Genomic DNA, 22417 nt, shown 5'->3' on the forward strand with positions numbered 1-22417 from the left:
GAAGGGAAAACACATGTTCACATCACATCCACACTCAGGTTGATTTCCCAATTGTCATACATATGATGGCAATGGCCGCTGATCATATCGTTGCATCCCATTATTCTGCCTTAAATCTCCTGCTTCACCAACCCAGCATGAATTTCAGATCTGATATGGCAAGCTATGCCACCCTGTAGTCAGTGCTGACTGGTGTGTCCTTGGTTAGCAGATAAAAATAGCCTTGATGCAGACACACAAACTTGAAAGCTTAAACAAGGGAGAATTCAGCCCCTTTCTCTTATTTTTAACTGTCTTTAATTTGTTCCATGCCTGTAGCTTTCTCTCTTTTTTGTGTTTGCTCATTTTGGTGTTACTTTCCTTTTCTTTCTGCCTCTTTGCTCTTAACAGCTCTCTTCCTGTCTGTCTAACCTTATCACATGTGAATTGTCGGACCTACCTTTATGTCTCTTTCGCTGTCCTACACTCGCTCTCAATCTATATTCCCATCTCTTTCCTCCCATTCCCTGTTTTCTTGATTGCTAAATCAATGCTTAAAGTGCGCGAGCTCTGGCATGGGATGTGAGCACAGCTCCCAACTACCTCCTCTTCCAAGAAACGTGTGTGTGTGTGTTACGCTTCTCTCCTCGCTCCACACACAAGCTCACATCCTTCCATCTGTCCCATCTCAACCTGTGCTGAAGCACAACCACCAGGCAAGCTAACTAACGAGAGCCTTCCACAACCATCTGTCGTATTGCTTCCTGCATTCTACATCCTTTAACTTCTTTCTAAGCTCCATCTCTCCATCTCTCTCGCTCTTCCTGTCACGCAGAGCTAAACACCCTCCCCCTCCGCCTTAAGTTTTATTTGGCTGCAGTTTAGGCATCAAAATATTAGTTCTGATTATGGTCAAGAGGACCCAATATGCTTATGTGTTAATCACAGCATTACCCTCCAGCACAGAGACCTCATCAGCATGCAGGTGGACAGGCCTCGCTGTAGGTCCATATGGACAATGTTGGTTGATAGAAAATTATTTTAGTCCTAATTTTTTGAGTGTGAGAAATAAATAGATGACTGAGCACATGCATCAGCAGGAGAGTGATGGATAGCAGCATTGCTTCACTGTGAAAACATTGTGGCGTACTGGATGACTTGCATTCTTCACCCACACAAAGCCAAAGTATGAAATGGAAATTGGCATGCGACTCAAACCAATCCAGAAATTAAACTTTTAATTACCTTCTCTCAACTTCCTTTAAATATTTTTAAGTTGGTGGGTCACTGGTATATACTGATCTACCAAGGCTTAAAAAAAAAAAAGATCTGTTTGGTGTTCTTTTAAAGAGATGCAGGAAAATTGACAGTCATCTACTCTGTGCACTATCTCATGATACAGCAGCATCTCCACCCCATCTGTTGTTGGGCACTGCTGGCCAGCTGGCTGAAAAAGGGGAGCTACAGTTTTTCCTGGTTCGTGCAAAAGAAAAATCTTAACAGCTTGGCAATATTTCCTGTTGGAAAATACATGATCTAATTATCACTACCAATTACTTTTATTACAGAACTGCTGCTTCAAAACGACACTTGGTAAGCTATAAACAAGATGTCTGTTAAGCAGCTGAATTCAGACTGACAACCCTACTAATCAACAATAACAATAAATATAATTATTAATTCTATATTTTGCTATCTCAAAGTCAAAATAACAAAAAGTAAACAAATTGCATATCCACGCAGTGTCCCATTTGTGACCCTTAGAAATAAGAAAACATTTTTTTAAACTATATTTATCAAAAAATGTTCTCAAAATTATTCTTCTATATACGGCAGTCTCCTGTTGACAAGAAATCTTTATTTAATTTGTTTTCCCCACACAGTGAAAATGTCTATTTAAAATGTTCTCTTTTACACCCAATTCATATACACATTTGGTTTACGTTACTATAAAATATTATTTATTATTTAATATTATTTATTAAGTGACATATGCCATGTCATTTGCATCAGCACAGCAAATGTTGGGCAAAAACAAAAAAGAAGCACAAAATATTCAGGGATATTTGAACCGCCGGATAACAATATGGTGTAATGTTAGCAATAGCAAAAATAATTTATACTATTTATGTGAGAGGAAAAAGTAATTTAGATAATTTTGTATTATTCTACCACACAAAATCATGGATTCCTTGCTGAAATAGCCTGTTTATGACTTCCCTGCTTGAATCATCCAATCTATTATTAGTGACTATCAGCACTCATGCAGTATTATTCAAAATTTAAAAACAACACAGGAGGAAGGGTGCCATCTTTTAAATTTTTACTGTCTGATCCCCTACTGTCCCTCTTTAATCAGGGATACCTAAATACTTCCATGGCTCCTGGGTTCTAGATCCTTCCAAGCGTCCACTGCCCCGTCTGATTGACTGCCAAGTGAGCAACGCCTGTGGCCGTGCCAACAAGGCACGGCAAATTTCAGAAGATTAACCCAAACATAGGTTGCTGTGTTTGGAATAATAGCTGAGGAGAGGTTGGGATAAGATTGTTTTAAAACGGTGTAGTACCAGACACAAACGTTAGATGTTGAGCAGATCCATCACAGCACTGATTTTTATCACGGCTCCCAATAGAGAGTGCTGAGTGAGAATGAGCATAAGCTAAATGGTGGGAATGTGCCAAGACTTCTTATTACTGCTGGGCTGGCACCCGCTGCCACTCGCACACACACACACACACACACACACACACACGCACGCACGCGTTATAAAGAGTAGTGAGCACAGAGGCTAATTTTCTGAAAATGTACGCAGTGGGATTAATTTGTGCTTTTTGCACACAAGCCTTCAAGCTGCCACACACTTGTCTGGGCACAAAGGCAAAACAGAAAACACACAATGTCCATTGGAAGTGACTAAGTAAAAGGAAGTTAAAGAAAAAGAAATGTGGGGGTGAGACTCAGCCAAGCTATTTGTTCTTCATTCTCTTCTTTTACCCTTTTACTGCTCCTTACTTCCTTCCTTCCCTATGCACCTCCTCTTTTTTTCCCATGCCTCTTTCATCCCAGACGGGCTACAATTGTGAAAATGGAGAGGATTTGGAAGTGTGCGCGATTACATGATCCAGAATGGGGCAACCAAATGGAAATGAGGGAGGGAGGAAGTCAGCAAGGACACATGAAAGAAAAGATGAAAAGTGACCTTGTTGACCCTTGGATCTGTGGATGGAGGAAAGGGCGGGACGGGCTGAATAAAAGTGGAGGCACAGTGAGAAGCAGGAAGTTAATCCCCTCCAGGTGTTGTGCCAGCACTGGCGGGGGGTACCAGACTACCCCACTGGCACATCACACTCCCCCCTCGTGCTGCAGTGGGGAGGCCTTTTTTTTACGAGGCAGACTGAATGGTGGAGGGAGGGAGGGCTGCAGGTGGCAGCCGACTCACTAAGGACAAAAACTGAACACACAAATGGGCACAATGGACACTAATCCTGAAATATTGATGTCTACGCTAGTCTCTCATTTAAAGCAGGCACAGTGGTGTGTGTTTATTATTGCCCACATACTCCCGCTGCTAACCACGAAGGTTGCTGTCAAAGGATATCCGATCCTACCCTCTCCTTTTCGCCTCCTGCCACCACCGCTGTTGTTATTATGCATGCATATTAGTCATTCACACGAGATCAATCACACTGTTGGCCCAGGTCAATGCGCGTGCACACACACACATTACTTTTGCCACACCAGTGGAGCATAGATGCCAGGCGGAGAAGGAGAGGCAGATGTATTCATTCACTTTCTATTGTGCCCGGATCGAGTGTTAGTCCAGTGAATAGGCGAGGGAGCGCTTGATAATGAGGCCAGTGTTATTACAGAGCCACTGCGGCCCCTAACAACATCAATCCACCGGGATCAAATAAAGGCTTTTAATTGCTTCGCCTCATATTAAAATCCCCACCGCTTGTACACGAGCTGCCCTTGGCGTGCCTGAGCATAAAAGGCAGCCCAAAGATTGTCTGAAAGGCCATCGTATAGTGTGTGCAAATGTTCTCCCAGTTTATGTTTTTACAGATACATTTGTCCAGTGAAAGCCTATTCATTAGCAGCTGCCGCCATTTTTGTTTGAAGAAAATTTGACACTAATGTTGAATATTTATGACGTTAGTGCTGGGATCAAGTTCTGAGCATGTGCTTTGGTTTATTTGCAGGACGGAGTCTGTTGCAGAGAAAATGCTGACTAACTGGTTTACGTTTCTTCTCTACAAATTTCTAAAGGTGCAGTAACTTTTTTTTATTTCCTCAACTTCAACAAATGTATGCAGCACACAGTGCTGTCAAATGCTTTATTTTTAGTTTTTGAAAAATACCTTTTGTATTGCTGGGATTTTGTGACATCGCAGTGAAAATAAAATTTATTTGCTAGACCATCGCAAAGTGTCATTTGGAAGTAGAAGGAAAATGAGGCTTGGTTTTCTTGTTTCTTTACAGATAAATATCTAAAAAATGTGGTGTGCATTTTCAATTAGTTATCTTCTGGCTGTATGATTTCTGTGCTCTTGCTGGACGGTAAATCATTTTGTTTATTTTATAGCAATGAGAAAAGAAAAAGGTTCATGAATGCACAACCACTTCAGACTGAGGAATTGCTGCATTTTGTTTCAAATGGTTGTTTGCAACAAGAGTATCTTTTGTTGACATTTCTGTTTTAAATCATTTAATTTTCTCTGTGTTTTACTTGATACCAGAGAAAAGAAGGACTAGAAACTTTAACAAAAAGTTATTACATTGTTCTAAATATTTTATTAAAATTTTGTTCCCAGAAAAGTGAGTCCACAAATAGCTTTCTGAGCTATACCACTTCTGTGAAACTTATTTCTTAAAATGTTGTTGCAGGAGTGCGCAGGCGAGCCCCTCTTTTCCCTCTTCTGTGCCATCAAGCAGCAGATGGAGAAAGGCCCCATTGACTCGATCACAGGAGAGGCTCGCTACTCACTCAGCGAAGACAAGCTCATCAGACAACAGATTGACTACAAGACACTGGTAAGGGAATCACCTGCCCTGGAGTACTGGGGCTAAAGGGAAATGCTTAATATGCTTTCAGGGACAGGAAGAGTGAATAGGGTGGTCATGGGTGGTCGGTCGTGAGATGTGCAAAGGGACACAGAAGTTGTTGTTTTCACGCTTGACATGTGCAGGGGGCATTAGAGTGGTGACCCCACTAGTGGCAAGAGCTGTCAAGAAAAAGCTGGGTTTGGATGCATGTATGACTGCACACAAGCTGAGAAACGACTAAGATTTTTCTTTCTGCAAACCTCTTGGTCATTAGCTAAACATCTGTTTTAGTCCCCTCTACTGTGACTAGTGGCTATCAGCTGTGGTATCACAGGTTTTTGGTTTTGTTTATTTTCCTTTTGTTTGTCTTTTGGGATTGAGATTTAGAATTGGTGGCTCCGCATGTATTTCTTACAATGTGTCCATTTCATTCATATTTCTGCTCCAGGTGGTCAACTGCATACATCCAGAGAATGAGAAAAGTCCAGAGATCCAAGTGAAGGTCCTAAACTGTGATACAATAAGTCAGGTGAAGGAGAAAATTCTGGATGCCATCTACAAAAACGTCCCATATTCACACCGCCTCAAGGCCTCAGATATGGACCTAGGTAAGAATCCTAGAAGTACAAACAGAAATATAGTATTTTTCTTTTATTCTTTCAGTGTTGATGTCTTGGCTGTAATGGTTCTAATATCTAGACCAAAACTTGCAGTCAGTCTATCACAATATCCAGACTCTAAGCTGATACTTTTATTCACAAGCAAATATATAGACTTTTACCAACGGCTTTAGAAAGGCTTGACTCTTCTGTGATGAAGAGGACAGCACAAGCTTAAGAGCGAGACAAAAGTGACACTGAGAGCAACGGCAAAAGAGATTCTGAGGAAATATGTGTCAGGCTGTTGAATCCCGACACTAAAGAAAACGATTTTAGTGGTTTTAGCACAGGAGGAAGGTGAAGATAACAATCAATAGCATTTCTTGGGAAGTTGCTTCATTTTTTTGAAATGGCTGCGCTACAGCAACTGTTGGGGTGGGGGGGGATATACGCATTTCATCCATCCATCCATCTTTTTAAAGTTTGTGAGTGCAGTTTCTATTCATTTAGGCTCAATAGTACAGAAATTACGGTACGCTTCTGTCACTGGTTTATCCAGATGTTTGATCACTAAATCATTAGAGGCAATTATTTTTTTTCTTTACAGATTGCCTTCTCTCATTATAAATAGATATTTCTGACAATGTGAAAAAGATCTTTTAGTATCTCACATAATCAGCTGTTTGTTCATTAACAGGGATGGAATGATACTGCAGTGCTGTGTACTTGTAACAGGCATCATGTGGGTATTGACCTACTAACACCTACAGACTGTCTCATCAGGATAGATTGTGCTTTTCATGGCTTGATATTGCCAAATGTATTTTTTTCAATCTCAAATCAAAGATGGGCTGAGTGCATACCATGGGGATTCTGTCTGTTAGACAGCTAAGTGGAAAAACTGGTCCATCCTTTTGATGACACTCTTAGAAGAAAAAAAAACTTGAACACACTTGGGAAGGTTTTCTTATTGTTAAAGTGAATGAGGAATTTGGGCCACCCTCTCTAGGGTCTATTTGTCTGCATTTGAGCAAGTTCACTAGAGAACATATGAATTAATTCTTTTTCCATTGTCCTATACACAGGGAATATATCCAACATGTCAACCGAGATTGGAGGAAAGTTGTTTTATTCAGGAATCCATTAAAGCTCTCAGAGCACAGATGCTTGTAGGATTTTAATTTGCGAATGTAATTAGGATCTTAGTTTTTTGTTCTTTATTGACAGTAACTGTTTATTCAAAGCTGGCTTTATTTTTGTTTTTTGTTTTGTTTTTTTAAATACTAGTAATACCAAGCTAAACATCTCCAACTCTCGCTCACAGACATAGACAGACTGACCACAGTGGCTAAAAAGGGTAATGGGATTTGTGGCAGTCGTGCTTTGAGACAAATTCACCAATAGTTTTGTTCTCCTGAGTGTTGTCTTTAATTCCACTGTATATAGACAGTGCCTTTCAAAAGTATTTAAACCTGTCACCTTACCTATCAAATTTCATGTATTTCAATGGATTTTCTGTGATGTACCATTTTATGAACATTTGGAATATGTTTGTAAAAACGTGCAAAAGTGTGATATTAATGTGTATCGAATCCTCTTTATACCAATAATCCTAAAAAAATATTCCAACATGTGCTCTATGAAGGCTCTAGAGGTTTTGGTAAAGAATAATAAGAGAATAATCAGCATCATAAAACCCAAGTAACTCACCAAACACATCAGGCAGGTTTGGGTTGTAAACCCAAATAATATACACTTCATTTATTCAGGGAGAATTAATTCTTTTGCAAGATACTGTATTTATTCATCTTATTGGAAATATGTTATGGGTTTATGTAAAGCAAAGTAAGACCTGCCATCTCTTCTTGTCAAAGCCCTCATTTCCTTGACTTTGTTTGCTCACACAAACATACACTGACTCCTTCTGATTAGACTGATTAGAAACCACCAGATTTGGGAACAAGGGGGATCTCAGTTTGCACTGGTTTTACCCTTTGTTTATCATTATTATTAAATCTTTCCTGCCATTCCTTTCGCTCTGAGCCTCTTCATTTGTTTACTGAGCCTCGACTAGAGACCAGAGCTCATTTGCATCTTTATAGAAAGATGTACTGCACAGACAAAGACAACAGGAGAATCTTTATTTCCTGCAGATTTTTTAGATGCGAACACAATTCTGGTGGATCCTCCAAAGACAGGCCTCATCAGGCAGCACTCTGATTGCTGCTTTGTTTTTCTGTTTATGATCGGAATAGCAGATGACAATGGCCGACACAAGTGAGGAAACTCAGCAAGGAGCTCAGACAGAATTATATATTCAGATAACTCTTGATGCCTAAAAAAAGAATAGAAGAGCCAGCTAGTTGTTTTCAATGTGGCTGTTCTTTCCCCTCTCAAATAATGTTGCTGGAGTATTCAATCAAAGCTGCCATTAGTGTGAAAACTTGTTTTAGGTGTGTTGTTTTTGACGCAGAAGACATCGGAAAGCCCCTCTGGATTATATTTCAAGCAAATCCCAATGTTGCTTTTGAGATGCTAAAAAAATATTTATAAAAAATATATAGTCTGCAAAGTTACCTGTGGTACAAACTGGTAAAAACAAAACTTTTGAACCAAGAGACACAACATCATTCCCTTTTAGCACTTTACCTCCAAATATTGATTGCCACTGTGAACATCTCCTTTAGGATTTCATTTTTAGTTGTTGTGGTTGAAAAGTACTAGCGATTCCCAAAAGCAAAAGTCAGGCATTGGTACAAGCGCCAAAATTCCCTCCTCCTCGTCCCAAGGCGGCCCAGTTTATCAAACAACATGGTAAGATTTGGTGATATTTTGACAGATGGAGAGAGGAGAGATTAAAACCAAATCCTCCCAGCAGACATAAAAAGTCTTTACCATCAGCGATGTGAGGGTATTTGGAAAGTGGGGTTAGTATTTTTTTTTTCCTGTTCATTTGCAGAGTGGCGCCAAGGTAGAGGACAGCGCATGATCCTACAAGATGAGGACATAACCACAAAGATTGAAGGTGACTGGAAAAGACTCAACATGCTGTTCCACTATCAGGTATGCTGTCCATATATTAAAGCATTCAACAAAAATACTGAGGAAATCAGTTGTAAAGATGAGAGTTTGTTTGAAGATTATAATTTTATTTGAAGATCAAACTTGTTTTTGTTTCTTAAAAGAAACCCCTGTTGAGCTTATAAACAATGTTTTTTTGTATTTCTTATGGTTATTTGAACGATTAAGTTAAAAAAAAAAAACTCAACAAGTACTGACAATTGGTGTAATCAGACATAAAAAAACAAATAAAACTAATACTGTTTATTAACTGAAAGTTGAGAAAAAAGAGGTTCAGAATAACAAATCTAAAGAACAAAGGTTTTTCTGTTGATTTTAATATATAGCTACTACTTCTGTGCTGTAAAAATCAGCATTCCAAATAGCAGCAAATAAAGTCTAAAATTTATAAACAGTTTGATTTTCTCGTGAGTCTGCTAAAAGGATTTTCTGGATTAAATTTTTCCTCTATATTAAAAAGAGGGGGATGAGTTTGAAAAGTCCCCATGCCACCTATGATCTACCAACTTTCAACAACTTAACCACATTAATGCAGACTAGAGAGATACCAAAGGTTTCAAACATATTACTATCTTATGACTGTGGCTATTTGCAAATGAAAGTATTTCCAACTTGTAACTAATTTACTGAATAACAAGGCAGCTGATATTGAACTCTTTTAAAGCATTTTGCCTGGTAGACTTTGTCATATGCAGATTAAGTGTCCATGTAGCAAAAACACAGGAAAATGGACCTGCCTCACCAATATGGTGCTAATAATTCAAGCAGCTAGGCAAGTAGTGACTGTCTCCTCCAAAGTGCAAATTGCGTAGTGCCTAAATTAAATGTCAGCAGCAGCAAGTGTCAACAGTCTGGGAGTACGAAGCGTGGGTGGAATGGATTAGAGAGCTGATTTGAATCGGAGATAAGATAATGAAGACAGAAGTTAATTCTTTTTTTTTCAGGCTGAGAAAAAGGGCAACTTCTCCTTGACGGACATAAAAAACTGAAAAACACTCAGAGCCACTCAGAAAATTATAAGGAGGCAAAGCAAAGAGAAAAAAAAGTATCAAACATTAAATGTTCTTGACAATTCAATTGCATCTTTGTAGAGTTCAAACCTCAAAGCAGGAAGCAGACAGCACAGTTACTGATCACAATCATTATTGCTATGCGATTCTTCGTTAATAGGCTTTAATTAGAAATTTGCAAAAATAATCTTCTGACCTCACACAACCTTCAGTTGCTAAGGAAAGAGTTTGATTTGTGAAAACACATGTAACTACCGGCAGAATAAATCTGTCCATTACAACACATTACTGTCTTCTTTCTTTCGGGAAATGGTGCTCTGTTTCCTGTCTTTACTCCCCAAATGTTATTTCCTCAAATGCCACTCCTCTCTTTCACATTTCATTATGTCCCCCTGCTCATTGTATATCGATTGAACATATAAGAGCAGTGATGAGGGTGAGTACTTGAATTTCTTGGAGGGTTGTTGGGCTCCTCACAAAGCAACATCAGGATCTGCCCTGTGGGCCTCCTGCTTACAAATGATATAAACATATTATGCATAAGGAGCAGATTGAGAGATGAGGTGAAATAATGACACAATATTAATAAAGCCTTAGCTCGCACATGCACATATATATGCAGACCAACTCCTGCTTGTCCAATCCACCCACACACTGATAAAGATCACTTCAATTAACCCCAAAGCATAGCCTGATTATGCAAAAAAGAGGCATTCTTTGTGTGTGGCTGAAAAAGTCCCCATCCCAGCTGTATTAATTGAATCCATCTGGTTGTTGGAGAGGCAGATGATTGACTTTTTTTTTATTCATTTACACTCCTTGTTTTTTTACATTTCCACGAACACACCACCTAAGAAAAAATGGATTATTGAATGGAGACTGTGGGACGTCCCCTCTCACACAGGCCTCCGCAATGCTCTGTTAAACCCTCACTCCCCCCTGTCATTCATCGTAGGGATGTGTGGGCTGAGCAGCGCGCATAAGGGTAATAACACATTCTGTGTTTACTCACACGAAACCAGAAGAGATGAAAGGGAATACAGAAAATTACACCAACACAATGATGTATACTTCTGGCTGCTTGTGTTAGAGGTCTGCTAAAATGAAAACCTCAAAACAAACAGTTTTGTGTTTGAGGAGTCGTCTCATGATGTGTACGTCTGTTTTCCAGGTACCTGATAATGCTGTGATGGCCCTGGTTCCCAAGCAGGTCACAGCTTACAACTCAGTAAATAACTCCACAGTGTCCAGAACGTCTGCAAGTAAATATGGTGAGAATTCATCGCTGCATATCTTTACATTTTATTTTTAAATGCACAATAACATAACCATATAATATTTGTGTCATAATGCATTGCACCATTGTGAAATGGGGAGAGATAAACAGCTTTAAAAAGAATTTGGGAGAAATATATTGAGAGATGAGGAACCTGGTACCTGGAGACAAATGTTGAGCAGTTTGGGAAGACAACCAGTTCACAGCTGCAAAACAAACGAAAGCGGAAAAAAATGGACCTTCTAAGGATGCATCTCAGACCTAAAGTGACGGTTTGAATCAAAACATCTTAAATATCCAATTCAATGTCTAGAACTAAATCCAATAAAAAAATTATAGCAATAGTTGCAAATGTTATGTTTATTTATAAGAAATATGGAAAGCCACTCATCATTTTCTGTCTTCATCACAATTATGCCAGTTTGTGGTGATTCATTATAAAACGTCTCAACTAAATAAACTGTTTGTGTCTGAAACTTCATAAAATGTGCAAACGTTTAAGAAGAAGGAATACTTATTCAGTGCATCATATATACACATATCCTCCAGGGGTAAACGTGTGGCTGGTCAGAGCAAGAAAGACGAGCCACATATTAGAGTAGTTGAAAGGATTTCTAAAATATGAAGAGACCAAATAGACCGTTCCTTTCACTTGTTCAGGCCTCTTGAGACATAGAAGAGTGTCCTCTCATCCTTCCATGTGCCAATGTATCCTCCGCCTGCCCGTCTGCTCCACGTCTCCTTGAGCCTGCCGGACCATCAAGTTAGATGCTGATCAAAGGGCTAGCTTTACTGGTCACAAACACTTCAGGCACTTCAAATGCAGCGCCACAATATTAGCATTGCCTCATTTCCATACGGTCTAACCTCACCTCTCACTACCTAATGACACCAGATAGGACATGAGTGGTCCAACACATGAGAGAGGAAGGAAGCTGGTAATATTTCCTTCTACCATTTTAATGGGACTGACTCGAAATATAAATGTAATGCATGACTGGTGTGGTACTTGAGGAGTGACTTTGAACTCCTCCTGAGTACAATTGGCAAATAACAAACATGGAGACGAGGCAGAGACGGCAGAGAAGGAACCTTTTGGTACAAGTTTCAACATATATACAAACACTCTGACTTCTTTTCTGGTCTTTACATAATGGCCTATTCTGCTTTGGTGCAACATTGTTAAGAAACCACACTTGTGTTAAATCCTAAAGGTCACAGTTTTGACCTGTGTTGCCCTAAGGCAATAACGGATTGATGCAGCAGAGTGAAGTTAGTTGTCCCCTCAAAAAAACAGCAATTGGCTGATGCTCACCAAAGTGGTGTCCCTAGAGAGACAAAAACATTTTCAATTGATCATTCATTCAGTTCAGTAATCGATACCAAACATGCTCCTCCTATATCCATCTTTTTTTTTTTTACTCTCTCCTTCATACTCTGCTTCCTCTTTCTTCTCTGGACGGATTGATTTCTGGCACTGTGAAAATCACCTTTTTTTTTTTTCGCACTTCTCCCCACAGACCGCACCCACTGATCAATTTTTTTCACACTGTGTAAACATTCATTGAGCCATGTGTTTGGAAATGTCATCGCCACTCCGACCGCTGGGTGGGCCATACATATTTCATCTCGTCTGACACCTGTTCGATTTTCTGTCAGCTGCCGATATAATGTCTTGTCAACTGAAGGAGATGCTGTGAAAAATTTACCATGCAGACTTTCTGAAAGTTTCAAAGACAAGCTCACAGACCTATAAAATGAAAGCCTTCAGTCAAAACCTTGTTCCGTAATGACTTTTTGGTTACAGATGCTTATTTTAGTCTATAATCCAGCTACTGTAATTGTTCTTTTTCCTTCTTGTAATTGTTTTGAAACCAGTCATTCCTGGTTAACACTCATCCATCTTTTTTTTCTCTTTATGCCTCAATTGAGATATTTTTTCAACATTTATTCCATGTATTTCTTTACCGACTCTTATAAAAGTGTTCAAATCCCCAAATATTTTTAAATTATTGCATTACAAGGGATAGAACAGCACAAACTAATCAAAAATATGTAATACTTATTTTCTCTCCATTTCACAATTATGTTTCTTATTGTATTTACACATGATTATGTATTCCCCAAAAATATATATATCATCGAAGTCTTTGGTTATAATTTTAACAATCTGCATGAGTATATAGACTTACTCCTATAATACTGTATATTAGTAGAAATCTGAATAAATAGAAAGAAAACAGCAATGGTCTTTGACTTTGTGATTCCCACCAGTTTGAAGTAAACATTTTTCTTCACAGAGAACATGATTAAGTACACTGGAAGCCCAGACAGCATGCGCTCCCGGACTCCTATGATCACTCCTGACCTGGAGAGTGGGGTGAAAGTCTGGCATCTGGTAAAGAACCACGAGCACGGAGACCAGAAAGAAGGCGACCGTGGCAGCAAGATGGTCTCCGAGATCTACCTGACACGACTTCTGGCTACAAAGGTGAGAGAAACATGCTGAAGAAAAAATAAATCCCCTTTAATTGTATTCTTGTTGATATTTATCTACACATATTCTGATTGAGATCTGAGCATCATTTACTGTCTTGAAACAAGTGAAAGTGTAACTGGTCACTATAACCTTTATGCGGCATTCTGACGACTCAGAAAAGTCTTACTTTATTTAAATATTCATGATTACTTGGGATGAATCATCTCAGTGGAAAATATTATTCAAATGTATTCTCTATCCCCTCAGGTGAGAAAGGGAAAATAGATATTTCTGTTTATTTGCTTCTTTCATTACCATTCCACAGATGCAGCATATCAAAAAGTCTAAAGAAGAAAAACAGCTACAGAGCTTGTGAATGTTACAAAAATTATATAGCCAAACAGAACTGGTGATAAAAACCGGGACACTTTAAATGAGCCTTGGGACAATAGCCTCTAAGACTGGAAAGAACCCAATAGTTAATTTGGTTTAGAGGGAAGTGTGACTTTGATCCTAGAGCTGAATGTAAATCACAATCTGCTCTTAAAGCACCTCATCCTTCTCTGTTTTTTTTTTTTTTTCTCATTTGACTAACATTATTAGAAAGATGGAGCCAGACGTACTGAGGCAGTAAAAGAAAGGGTGGCTACGCTCTGGAAATGTTCAGGCTGAAATTGCTTCAGTCAGAACAATTTCACATTGTTTTTTTTTCCCCTTATCCAGTCGAAGCTTTTTTTTTAAAAAGTTTACAGGGAGACCACAACTCAGTTCTTTATATGTCATAAGCAGAAGAAGCATAAAGTAATTTTGCAGAAAATCCATTTTGGAAAAAAAAACAAAACAAAAAAAATACTAATTACATTTTATTAAAAAGTGCCCATCTCTTTAATCCATGAAAAAAGTTATTCACATAACATGAATTAAATATTTCCCATGGAGAATGTTTCTACTAGTTTTTTGATGGCAGACGGTTCTTAAATCTTGAGGTTGGAAAAGACTTGTTGCCATATTAAGCTTCTTTCACAAATTTTATAAAACAAACTTGTAGGTAAAATTAAAAGATTGCTTGGGATATTAATATTTTTGGCCTTGCTGTGTAAATTCATTTCGTTTTTTGTTTGTTAAAAAAAAGATAGTGAAAATGCTACTTTAACCTATTGTGGAAAGTAAAAAATAACTTGATTGATTTAGTGGTTCGAAACAGCAAACGGTAAAAAAGAAGAAAAAGTTTGATGGATCTCAACTTGTTCAATGTCGAATAATATAAAAAGCTTTGAAGTGGTTTGCAACTTTATGTCAATTCCGTGTATTTATATAGCGCCAATTCACAACATGTCATCTCAATGCACTTTACAGAACTAGTACAATATTTTCCTACTGTGCTTGCAAATTATTTATGTCTTGTCACTCTGTCTGTCACAGTTTAGTATTATTCTATGTCAAAATGTTTAAAAAGCTTGTGTAAGAGAGACTCAGTCATCACAACAGGGCTTCTCAAGAGCTACTTCCTTTCTTACTCTGAGAGTTTCAAGCTGTACACCAGATGTCAAAGTTAAACCTTTCACCTTAACTGGAGCTCATGATAATAGGCTAAACTTATTGAAACCGATGAAGTTAGGCCGACACAGCAAGTAGACAGCCCTTTGTGAGACAGACTTCACTTTGACGAGGAAATGTCAAGGTACGAAAAAAAACCTCAAGTAAAAAAGAGAATATGCTTAAATGTAGTACACGTGTTCTCTGGGGATAGCTACAGTGCAGATGTGTTGGCAGAATCAGGTATTCAATTAACTGGGTAGGAGCTATGTAACAGTGACTGTAACAGAGGACATAATAACCAGCATATGAGAGAAACTAATAAACAAACTGGTGATTGGAGACTAAAAGGAAGCCAGGGAGCTGCAGCAGCTGTCACCATGACACATACTGTACAGCCCTGCACACACCTTCACACATGCAGTCATGTCGGCTCACAGCCTCAGCGAGTCGCTTTGTTTCCCTGCTGTTATCCCACTCTGAGGTGCAGAGAAAGGGAGCTTCTGGCTGTTGACAGAGCATCGTCTTTAAAAATGGATTGTTTTTGTGAAATAACCAGTCTATGTTGGCTGGCCATCTTTCTTGGTGAGAAATGATTAGGCAGACAGGCAGTGTAATTGACTGCGTTTGCCTCTTGCCTTGCCAGTAAATGCCTCTCCCTGGCAACATGGCTCATGCCTCTCATATTAGCTTCACCGGTGAGGCTTTGGAGTGGGTGGGGGAGGTGAGTGGGAGGTGCAGCAGGTGTTGTATTTAGTGGCACAGGGAAAGGATGCGTTTTCTCACTTTTACACAGGTGAGTGTGGGGCTCTTCTTCCCTCCAGCGTTGATTGTTTGCTTTCCTTGCATTTCATTGTTGAACGACATCAAAATATCCAGATGACACGTTGTGTTTAGAGTGCATTCTAATAACAGGGTGGATGGTTGTGGTGGGTGGTGGTGTCTTGACAGTAACCAGCTCCACCAGGGAGCAAGAGAACCCTGTGACAACAACAGCGTTGATACCAGAGCAGCCTTTGAGATAGAAGATGACGGACAATGTCACAGGTGGAGCACTTGTAAGCCCATAAGAAGTTTCCAAAGCAGCTTGGAAAAGGCTGGAATTTCATTGAGGTGTTTTCCAGCTCCCAAAAGAAAATTAGGCATGTAAAATATTTGTAGTCAAAACTACAAATTAAGTCTGACTACAAAAAGTATCCTTCCCTATTTGTGACATGCTTTGGTGGGATTCTTTGAAAGAACATTTGAGTCCATGATGACTCTTTTTGTTTTACATGTTTGTGATCCTTAACCACAAAACAAACAATCAGTTTAGCAAATAATCAAATAATCTTTAACTATATTTTTGGGGAAACAAAAACAATGACTTCTGTCCTTTGACCTTGTTGGTCAAGAATTGTAGGTCATAGATATTTCAGGAAATGTTTCAGTACTTTATGATGTAAGCATCATAAAGCATTAATAAACCCTTTCCGTTTTATTTGTCACTGTATAGTATAACATCAAAAAATACAAAAATCAGTCATGGTGTCAAATTACATCAAAAATGTGAAAAAAGTCATAATATAGTGTGGCGTTCAAAATGAGTTATAGTATAGTATGAGTGATTTTACAGTGTGACGCTCAAAACAACCATAAATTACTCATAGTATAGAATGACCTCATGCACACATTAGGTATTCCCTTGCCTGTCAGAAATGTGCTAATAAAGATGTACGTGATCTTCTCTTCATAGAGAAATTGTAAACCGTTGGGAATTCTGACTGCATTAAAATTATTGGTGCAATTGTTGGACTAACAGGATTCCCTCCTCCGACTCTCTTTTACATCTCTTGACTTTCATTTGGTCATCTGCTTCTCCCAAATTGGATTTTTATTTGCTTGCGCCTGTACACACCTCATCTGCCACACTCGATGGCCTCGTTTTCTGATAGGAAACCTGCCGTTTTCATTTCCCTCCCGTGCTTCCACTTTCTCCCCTGCATCCCATCAACTTGTTCTTTACAAGAGGATTAGATTCTTTCACTCTGTGTGTCTCTCCTCTCATCTCCTCCTCCTCCTTAAAGTCGCCAACATTAAATCAAATTAGGGTCAATGGTGCAGTGTGGGAGCTAATCCGGCAGCACAAAGAGGCTTAGGAGATGCACCTCCTGTTCCCAGATATTATTAAAAGTCAGCTGTGAAATAACAATTTCTTCCATCAAAGCTGCAAGCAGATTTAGGGGTCGGGTCTGCAAGATATGAGTCACATACACAAACATCGGCATGAAGGGACGAAATGAAAAACCCCGGCACAACTCAGAATATGACTGGAAAAATATATGAAGTTTATAGTAACATCTCATTGGACATTCTTAGTATGTCATAAAACATAAGAAAAAAAACTGTCATTCCTTAACTGTAGGATTAGAGTCTACTGTACCTTATTAAATATTCATAGCAATCTTTGAAAAACTTGGGCATGACTGGGAACACATGCATGGTTTTAACATAAACAAAATCTCTAAAACATGGCCAGCATCTATATTGGACAAACCTTAAAACTCAGTGTCCCTTTCGAAGTTGCTTAATTGAGTTCACTTTTGTCTTTTCTGAGTGCAAGCACAACAGACGTTGGTAGGAAATAATGGTGAATGGCATCACCCTGCCATTCACCATTATGTAAGTCAATCAGTACAAGGATTACATGAGATAGAGATAAAGTGGATAAAGTCTAGAGAAGAAAGCAAATAAGTCCAATTTCCAATTCAATCCATGTAGAGGACACAGCAGCCATGTGGGAGAAGGTGCTTTTGCAGGACAACAATAAACGCACCATCCATCGGATGAAACGTGGTAGATGTTACACGATGCTGGACAAAGTAAAAGGCCGTCCTGCAACAATTTGTATAGGTTTAGGATGGCAACTGGTAGTGCTAATTTTAATTAGGGCTATCAACAAAGTAAAAAGTGATGAAGAAAATTTATTTTTTCAAATTCTATTTGTAAAATCTGCTAAACCATACAACTTTTCTTTCCTTTTTCATTTGAGAACTACTTTATGAATGCAATGAGATAAATGTGAAAAGGTTCCAGGGGTAAGAATATCTTCTGAAGCTTTGAATACCACATAATACATGTGTACATATGTGCTCTCTGACCCACAGGGTACATTACAGAAGTTTGTTGACGACCTGTTTGAAACCATCTTCAGCACCGCCCACCGGGGCAGCGCCCTCCCACTGGCAATTAAATACATGTTTGACTTCCTGGACGAGCAGGCAGACAAACACAGCATCCACGACCCGCATGTGCGACACACATGGAAGAGCAACTGGTGAGTTGAAATTGGCAATACTTACTACTTATGAACACAAAATTGTTGACGCATGAAGGTGTGGTTTCTTTGATGGAAAGTTATTTGCTCATTTGTGCTGTGGTCTGGATTTTTTCAAGGCCTCTTGTACATTTTGGCACATATACCATAGCAGCGTCTTGTCACTGCCAAGTTCCTCCATGTGCTTCTTCTCTTCCTAATACCCAGTAGCCACAGGGGTGTGTAATCTTCGTTAAAGCCATTCACAAGAGGCTAATCCAATTGACTGCCAAGACTCTCCATTATCATCATAGGTTACTGGGCCAAAATAATGCTTGTCACTGTGGAAATCTCCATAGTGACAAATGTGCACTTCCAGGTGCATGAGTACACCTCTAAATTAATATCCGCTCATTAATTTAGGCCACATTGACCTCTGTGAAACCACTTTATGAAGCCTGGTTGAAGTTAAATAACCAGCCATGAACTAGAAGGGGAACTGAAGAGAAATGAAAAGGTGATGAAGAAGAAGTGGATGCAATGGGAGTTAAATACACTAATAACTCGTTAGCCTTCTGGCCTCTGTCAAGATCCCAGCATGCATAGCACAGAGTGAGGCTCAGAAGGACAATTCGAGATGGGGAGAGGAATAGGCGGTTGGAGGCCAAAGAGGAAGTGTTTGCTTTTCATTTTAATTTTGGTATTTCTAGTGTCAGGTCATGGGATAGTTAGTATTTTCTGACAGCAGAACAGGTTTTGTAGTATTATTTTCTTAATGGGCTCGATCCGTCATAAATGACCAGCAATCTATCATAGGAAACTGTCAAAATCTGCTGAGGCTGAGCCAGTTGTAGTTGCTTGAATATGCATAAGTTTAAGCTGGAATATTAGCTGTGACAACAGGCCAAGAGTAGAGAATAATGATGCAAGCATCTCCTCCAAGCTGAGCCCCCGTCCTATTAAGTCCCCCATTCTCATTGTCATCATACACACCATTAACCTCAGCTGCAGTGAAAGCTTTTGCACCCCAATGCAACCCCCAAAGTCCCATTTACGCCCATCCCCACCCGCCAAGTATCACAGTATAGCCCTGCCCTTAAATTATTCCCCTGCCTACCATTTGCCTCCTATCACATTTTTATGTGGTTCTTAATGGTGTTACTATGACATTAGGTTTCAAATGACATGGTCTACACTGAAAATCTGAATGTTTCTTCAGTTTATTCTGCAAGCTGTCAAAAGTGAAATCCATTCCAGTTTACCTTTGCTTTTGTTCAAGTTTCAGACACCCTGAAACCAACTTGCATACCTTTAATTTCTGCAGAAGCTTTAAAATAACATAAATGTTCAGTCGTTTTCTTCTGCATTGTGTTGAGTTCAGCTGTGGATTTATTTTTGCAATAAGTCTCTACATAGTTGAATCACTGGCTCTAGGAGCCTCTCCAGATGGTATCCTTTGGATTAATGGCAGCGTGTCGGCGTCTGCTCACATCTTCTCTCTTCTGTTTTTTGCCTGCCTGCCGATTGCCACAGTGTGTTTTTCGTGTAGAGGAGATAGAAGGAAATTTAATTACTGTGCAGAACTGTCACATAGATGTGGATCGTCTGTCCTCAGTGCTACTGCAGCACCTCCCTACTCAGACTATAAACAGCCCTGTTAGGATAGAGATACAGATTAGTGCATGTTCTAGTCATAATTAATGTGCCATTCTCATCAAAATTTGCATATTGGCTTATTGAAGTCCTTTCTGGAGCAAAGCCCACTAGATTGTGTTTATGAAGCTCGTCACTTTCCTGGCTACATTGTAATGCCTCCAGTGTCGCATATCCAACCATTTGCTTGTTGATGGTAATTACCCTCATTATTGATGCACTTCGAGCAAATTTAAATGATTCTATAAAGAAACTGGGTTTTAAAGTTCCTGTGAGAAGATTATATACCCTCAGTATATATGTGACGGTCATTTTCCTAGCTGTTGTACCAGCGCATTTGAACTATTCAGTGTGGAATTATTATGTAACAAACAACTTAAATGTGTTTGAATAACCAAATTTTTGGGACTGAATTTTTAGGTTTATCTTCAATACAGACAGTGTTACACATACACTCAACTATGTTTAGTCTCACCTTAAACTGCTTAGCTGTTGATGAAGCTAATAGTGAATAATTTTGTATGTATTGTATTAACTTTTCACAATTCAGGCAGTTTCCCAAACACGATGCTACCAGCAATTTGTTTGATTAAAACCATTTTTTTTTTTTCGATGTTTGTTCTTTTGGGCTTATTGCCACTGTAGACCCCAAATATTGAGCTGATTCGGAGAGAGAAATTCGAAGAGACAAATAAGTGCTTTTTAAATGACTTTAGAAGAACATCCTTATACCCATGTTACATTAACCATGAAACATCAGCAAGTATATTACCTCAATAAAGAGCCTGAACGAATGTTACTTATACAATTAGCAAATATTTATTGAAGTCCATATTTATACATATAAAGGACAACACATGTCCTTTATATGTGTCACTGTGATTTTGTGGCTGATTATGTGAGAAAAAAAAAAAAGGATTTTGAGCATCAGTAGTTTCTTTATACTTATGAAAAGTTCGACTGCCCATTAAACCAAATAAGGCAACTTTGCCTAAAAGGCCCCATTGGCTGGCCTTTGTAGTCATGAATCAGTGGAAAGGGTCTTTTTTCCATGGTTTCATGCACCACCCAGCATAATTCCTCCTGAATAAGCGAAGCCCTTGATCTTGGCAGATGATATTTACCTCTAATCCCCGACCAAAACTCCTGATCAAAAAAACATTCATATATACGCAGCATGAGCCAACTGCCAAATTTACACGCTTTGGTAATTTTTAGTGGGTGATGCACAAGAATTATGATGGAAATTTTAAAAACACAATTACAAAATTCGCATGGGACTTCATCATTGTGGCAACCACTGCCCTACTGAAAGACCAGATTGCCAATGATCACTGCAGAACAGCAGCGTTGTTAATATCCCTTTGATCCCTGTACATAATCCCACTAGATTCTTTGCTTAGATTAATTTTGTAGGCATAATACAGAGATCTTTTCCAATACCAAATCCTCTTTTGTTAGAATGTACATCTCAATTGCTTTTGGGCCAAAATACATACTTATCACTAGTGTTTTAAATGATTTCATTTCCTTTTTTTAATGGTTATTTTTACTTTATCCCTTATTATTGTGCCACTGAAACACCTGTACTGGATAGAATACACTGTCTATCCTGATTGATTTTTTTCCTCATATCACCTAAAAAGCTTATAAAATAGTAAAGCTACAGTGATCCACACAGCTCTTTGTTAATGCCACCTGAGCTTCTTCCACAGCAGCCCCCAGATAAAGCTGGCCCCGTATCTATTTATTTTGGCAGAAACAAGCTCAGTAAATAAAAAGACTTGTATATTTTTATCATTCTGGACAGGCACAAAAATAGGACCCACTTGCACAAATAAGCCAATATGAATTGTGTCACAGTGCGGCGTCAATTGAAGACTGCTGGACACTGTTTGAGAAAATGAGAACCGGCCACCACCTGGTTTTAAAGATAAAGCCTTTATTGAATTAGGCACATACAGGAGCAACAACAGCAACTGTGTACTAGCTTTTCAACATGATTGAATCTTCACCCCCTCTGGCAAATAATATGTTCATGCCTATTGACTAACTCTCTGTAGCAAATTTCAAAATGACATTTAAACTTCATCTTAAAGCAATTCTGTGTTGCTTTGATGTGTTTTCTGTGTTTGAATAGCTGGATTAACATAATGTCACTCACATGGAGCTCATGATTTTAGTCATTTTCATGAATATAATTAAGGAACATGTGGAAAAAACAAGCACATAGCAAGGGACCAAAACATTGTGTTATACCTGAAAGTCTGTACTGTAGCAAAAATGTTTAAAACAATGTCCTCCCTAAACAAAAGTAGTGACAGATAGGTCTCCAGGTTATAAAGATTATAAGTGATAATATCCAACAGCAGGAGAAGGTTGTTACAAAAGCAACAGTTTGGAGAACTGCTTCTGCCCAAAACTGTAAAAAACAGAAGTTATATTTTTCTTTGCCCATGTTT

At 38.8% G+C, this 22417-nt stretch overlaps 1 protein-coding gene across 1 annotated transcript in view; it reads left to right on the plus strand.

Annotated features, from left to right (window-relative positions):
* The window catches only part of plxna4 (plexin A4), a 209020-nt gene that overhangs the window by 180569 nt on the left and 6034 nt on the right, over positions 1-22417 (plus strand). Inside the window, exons 23-29 of the mRNA XM_055054731.1 lie at positions 4183-4249; positions 4868-5014; positions 5475-5634; positions 8585-8688; positions 10888-10987; positions 13293-13483; positions 18154-18323. Coding sequence (XP_054910706.1) covers positions 4183-4249; positions 4868-5014; positions 5475-5634; positions 8585-8688; positions 10888-10987; positions 13293-13483; positions 18154-18323 — 939 coding nt within the window. The remainder of the gene's footprint in view (positions 1-4182; positions 4250-4867; positions 5015-5474; positions 5635-8584; positions 8689-10887; positions 10988-13292; positions 13484-18153; positions 18324-22417) is intronic.

This window comes from Poeciliopsis prolifica, unplaced genomic scaffold (genome assembly GCF_027474105.1).
Source record: "Poeciliopsis prolifica strain line A6 unplaced genomic scaffold, Auburn_PproV2 SCAFFOLD040, whole genome shotgun sequence".
NCBI classification, from domain to species: domain Eukaryota; kingdom Metazoa; phylum Chordata; class Actinopteri; order Cyprinodontiformes; family Poeciliidae; genus Poeciliopsis; species Poeciliopsis prolifica.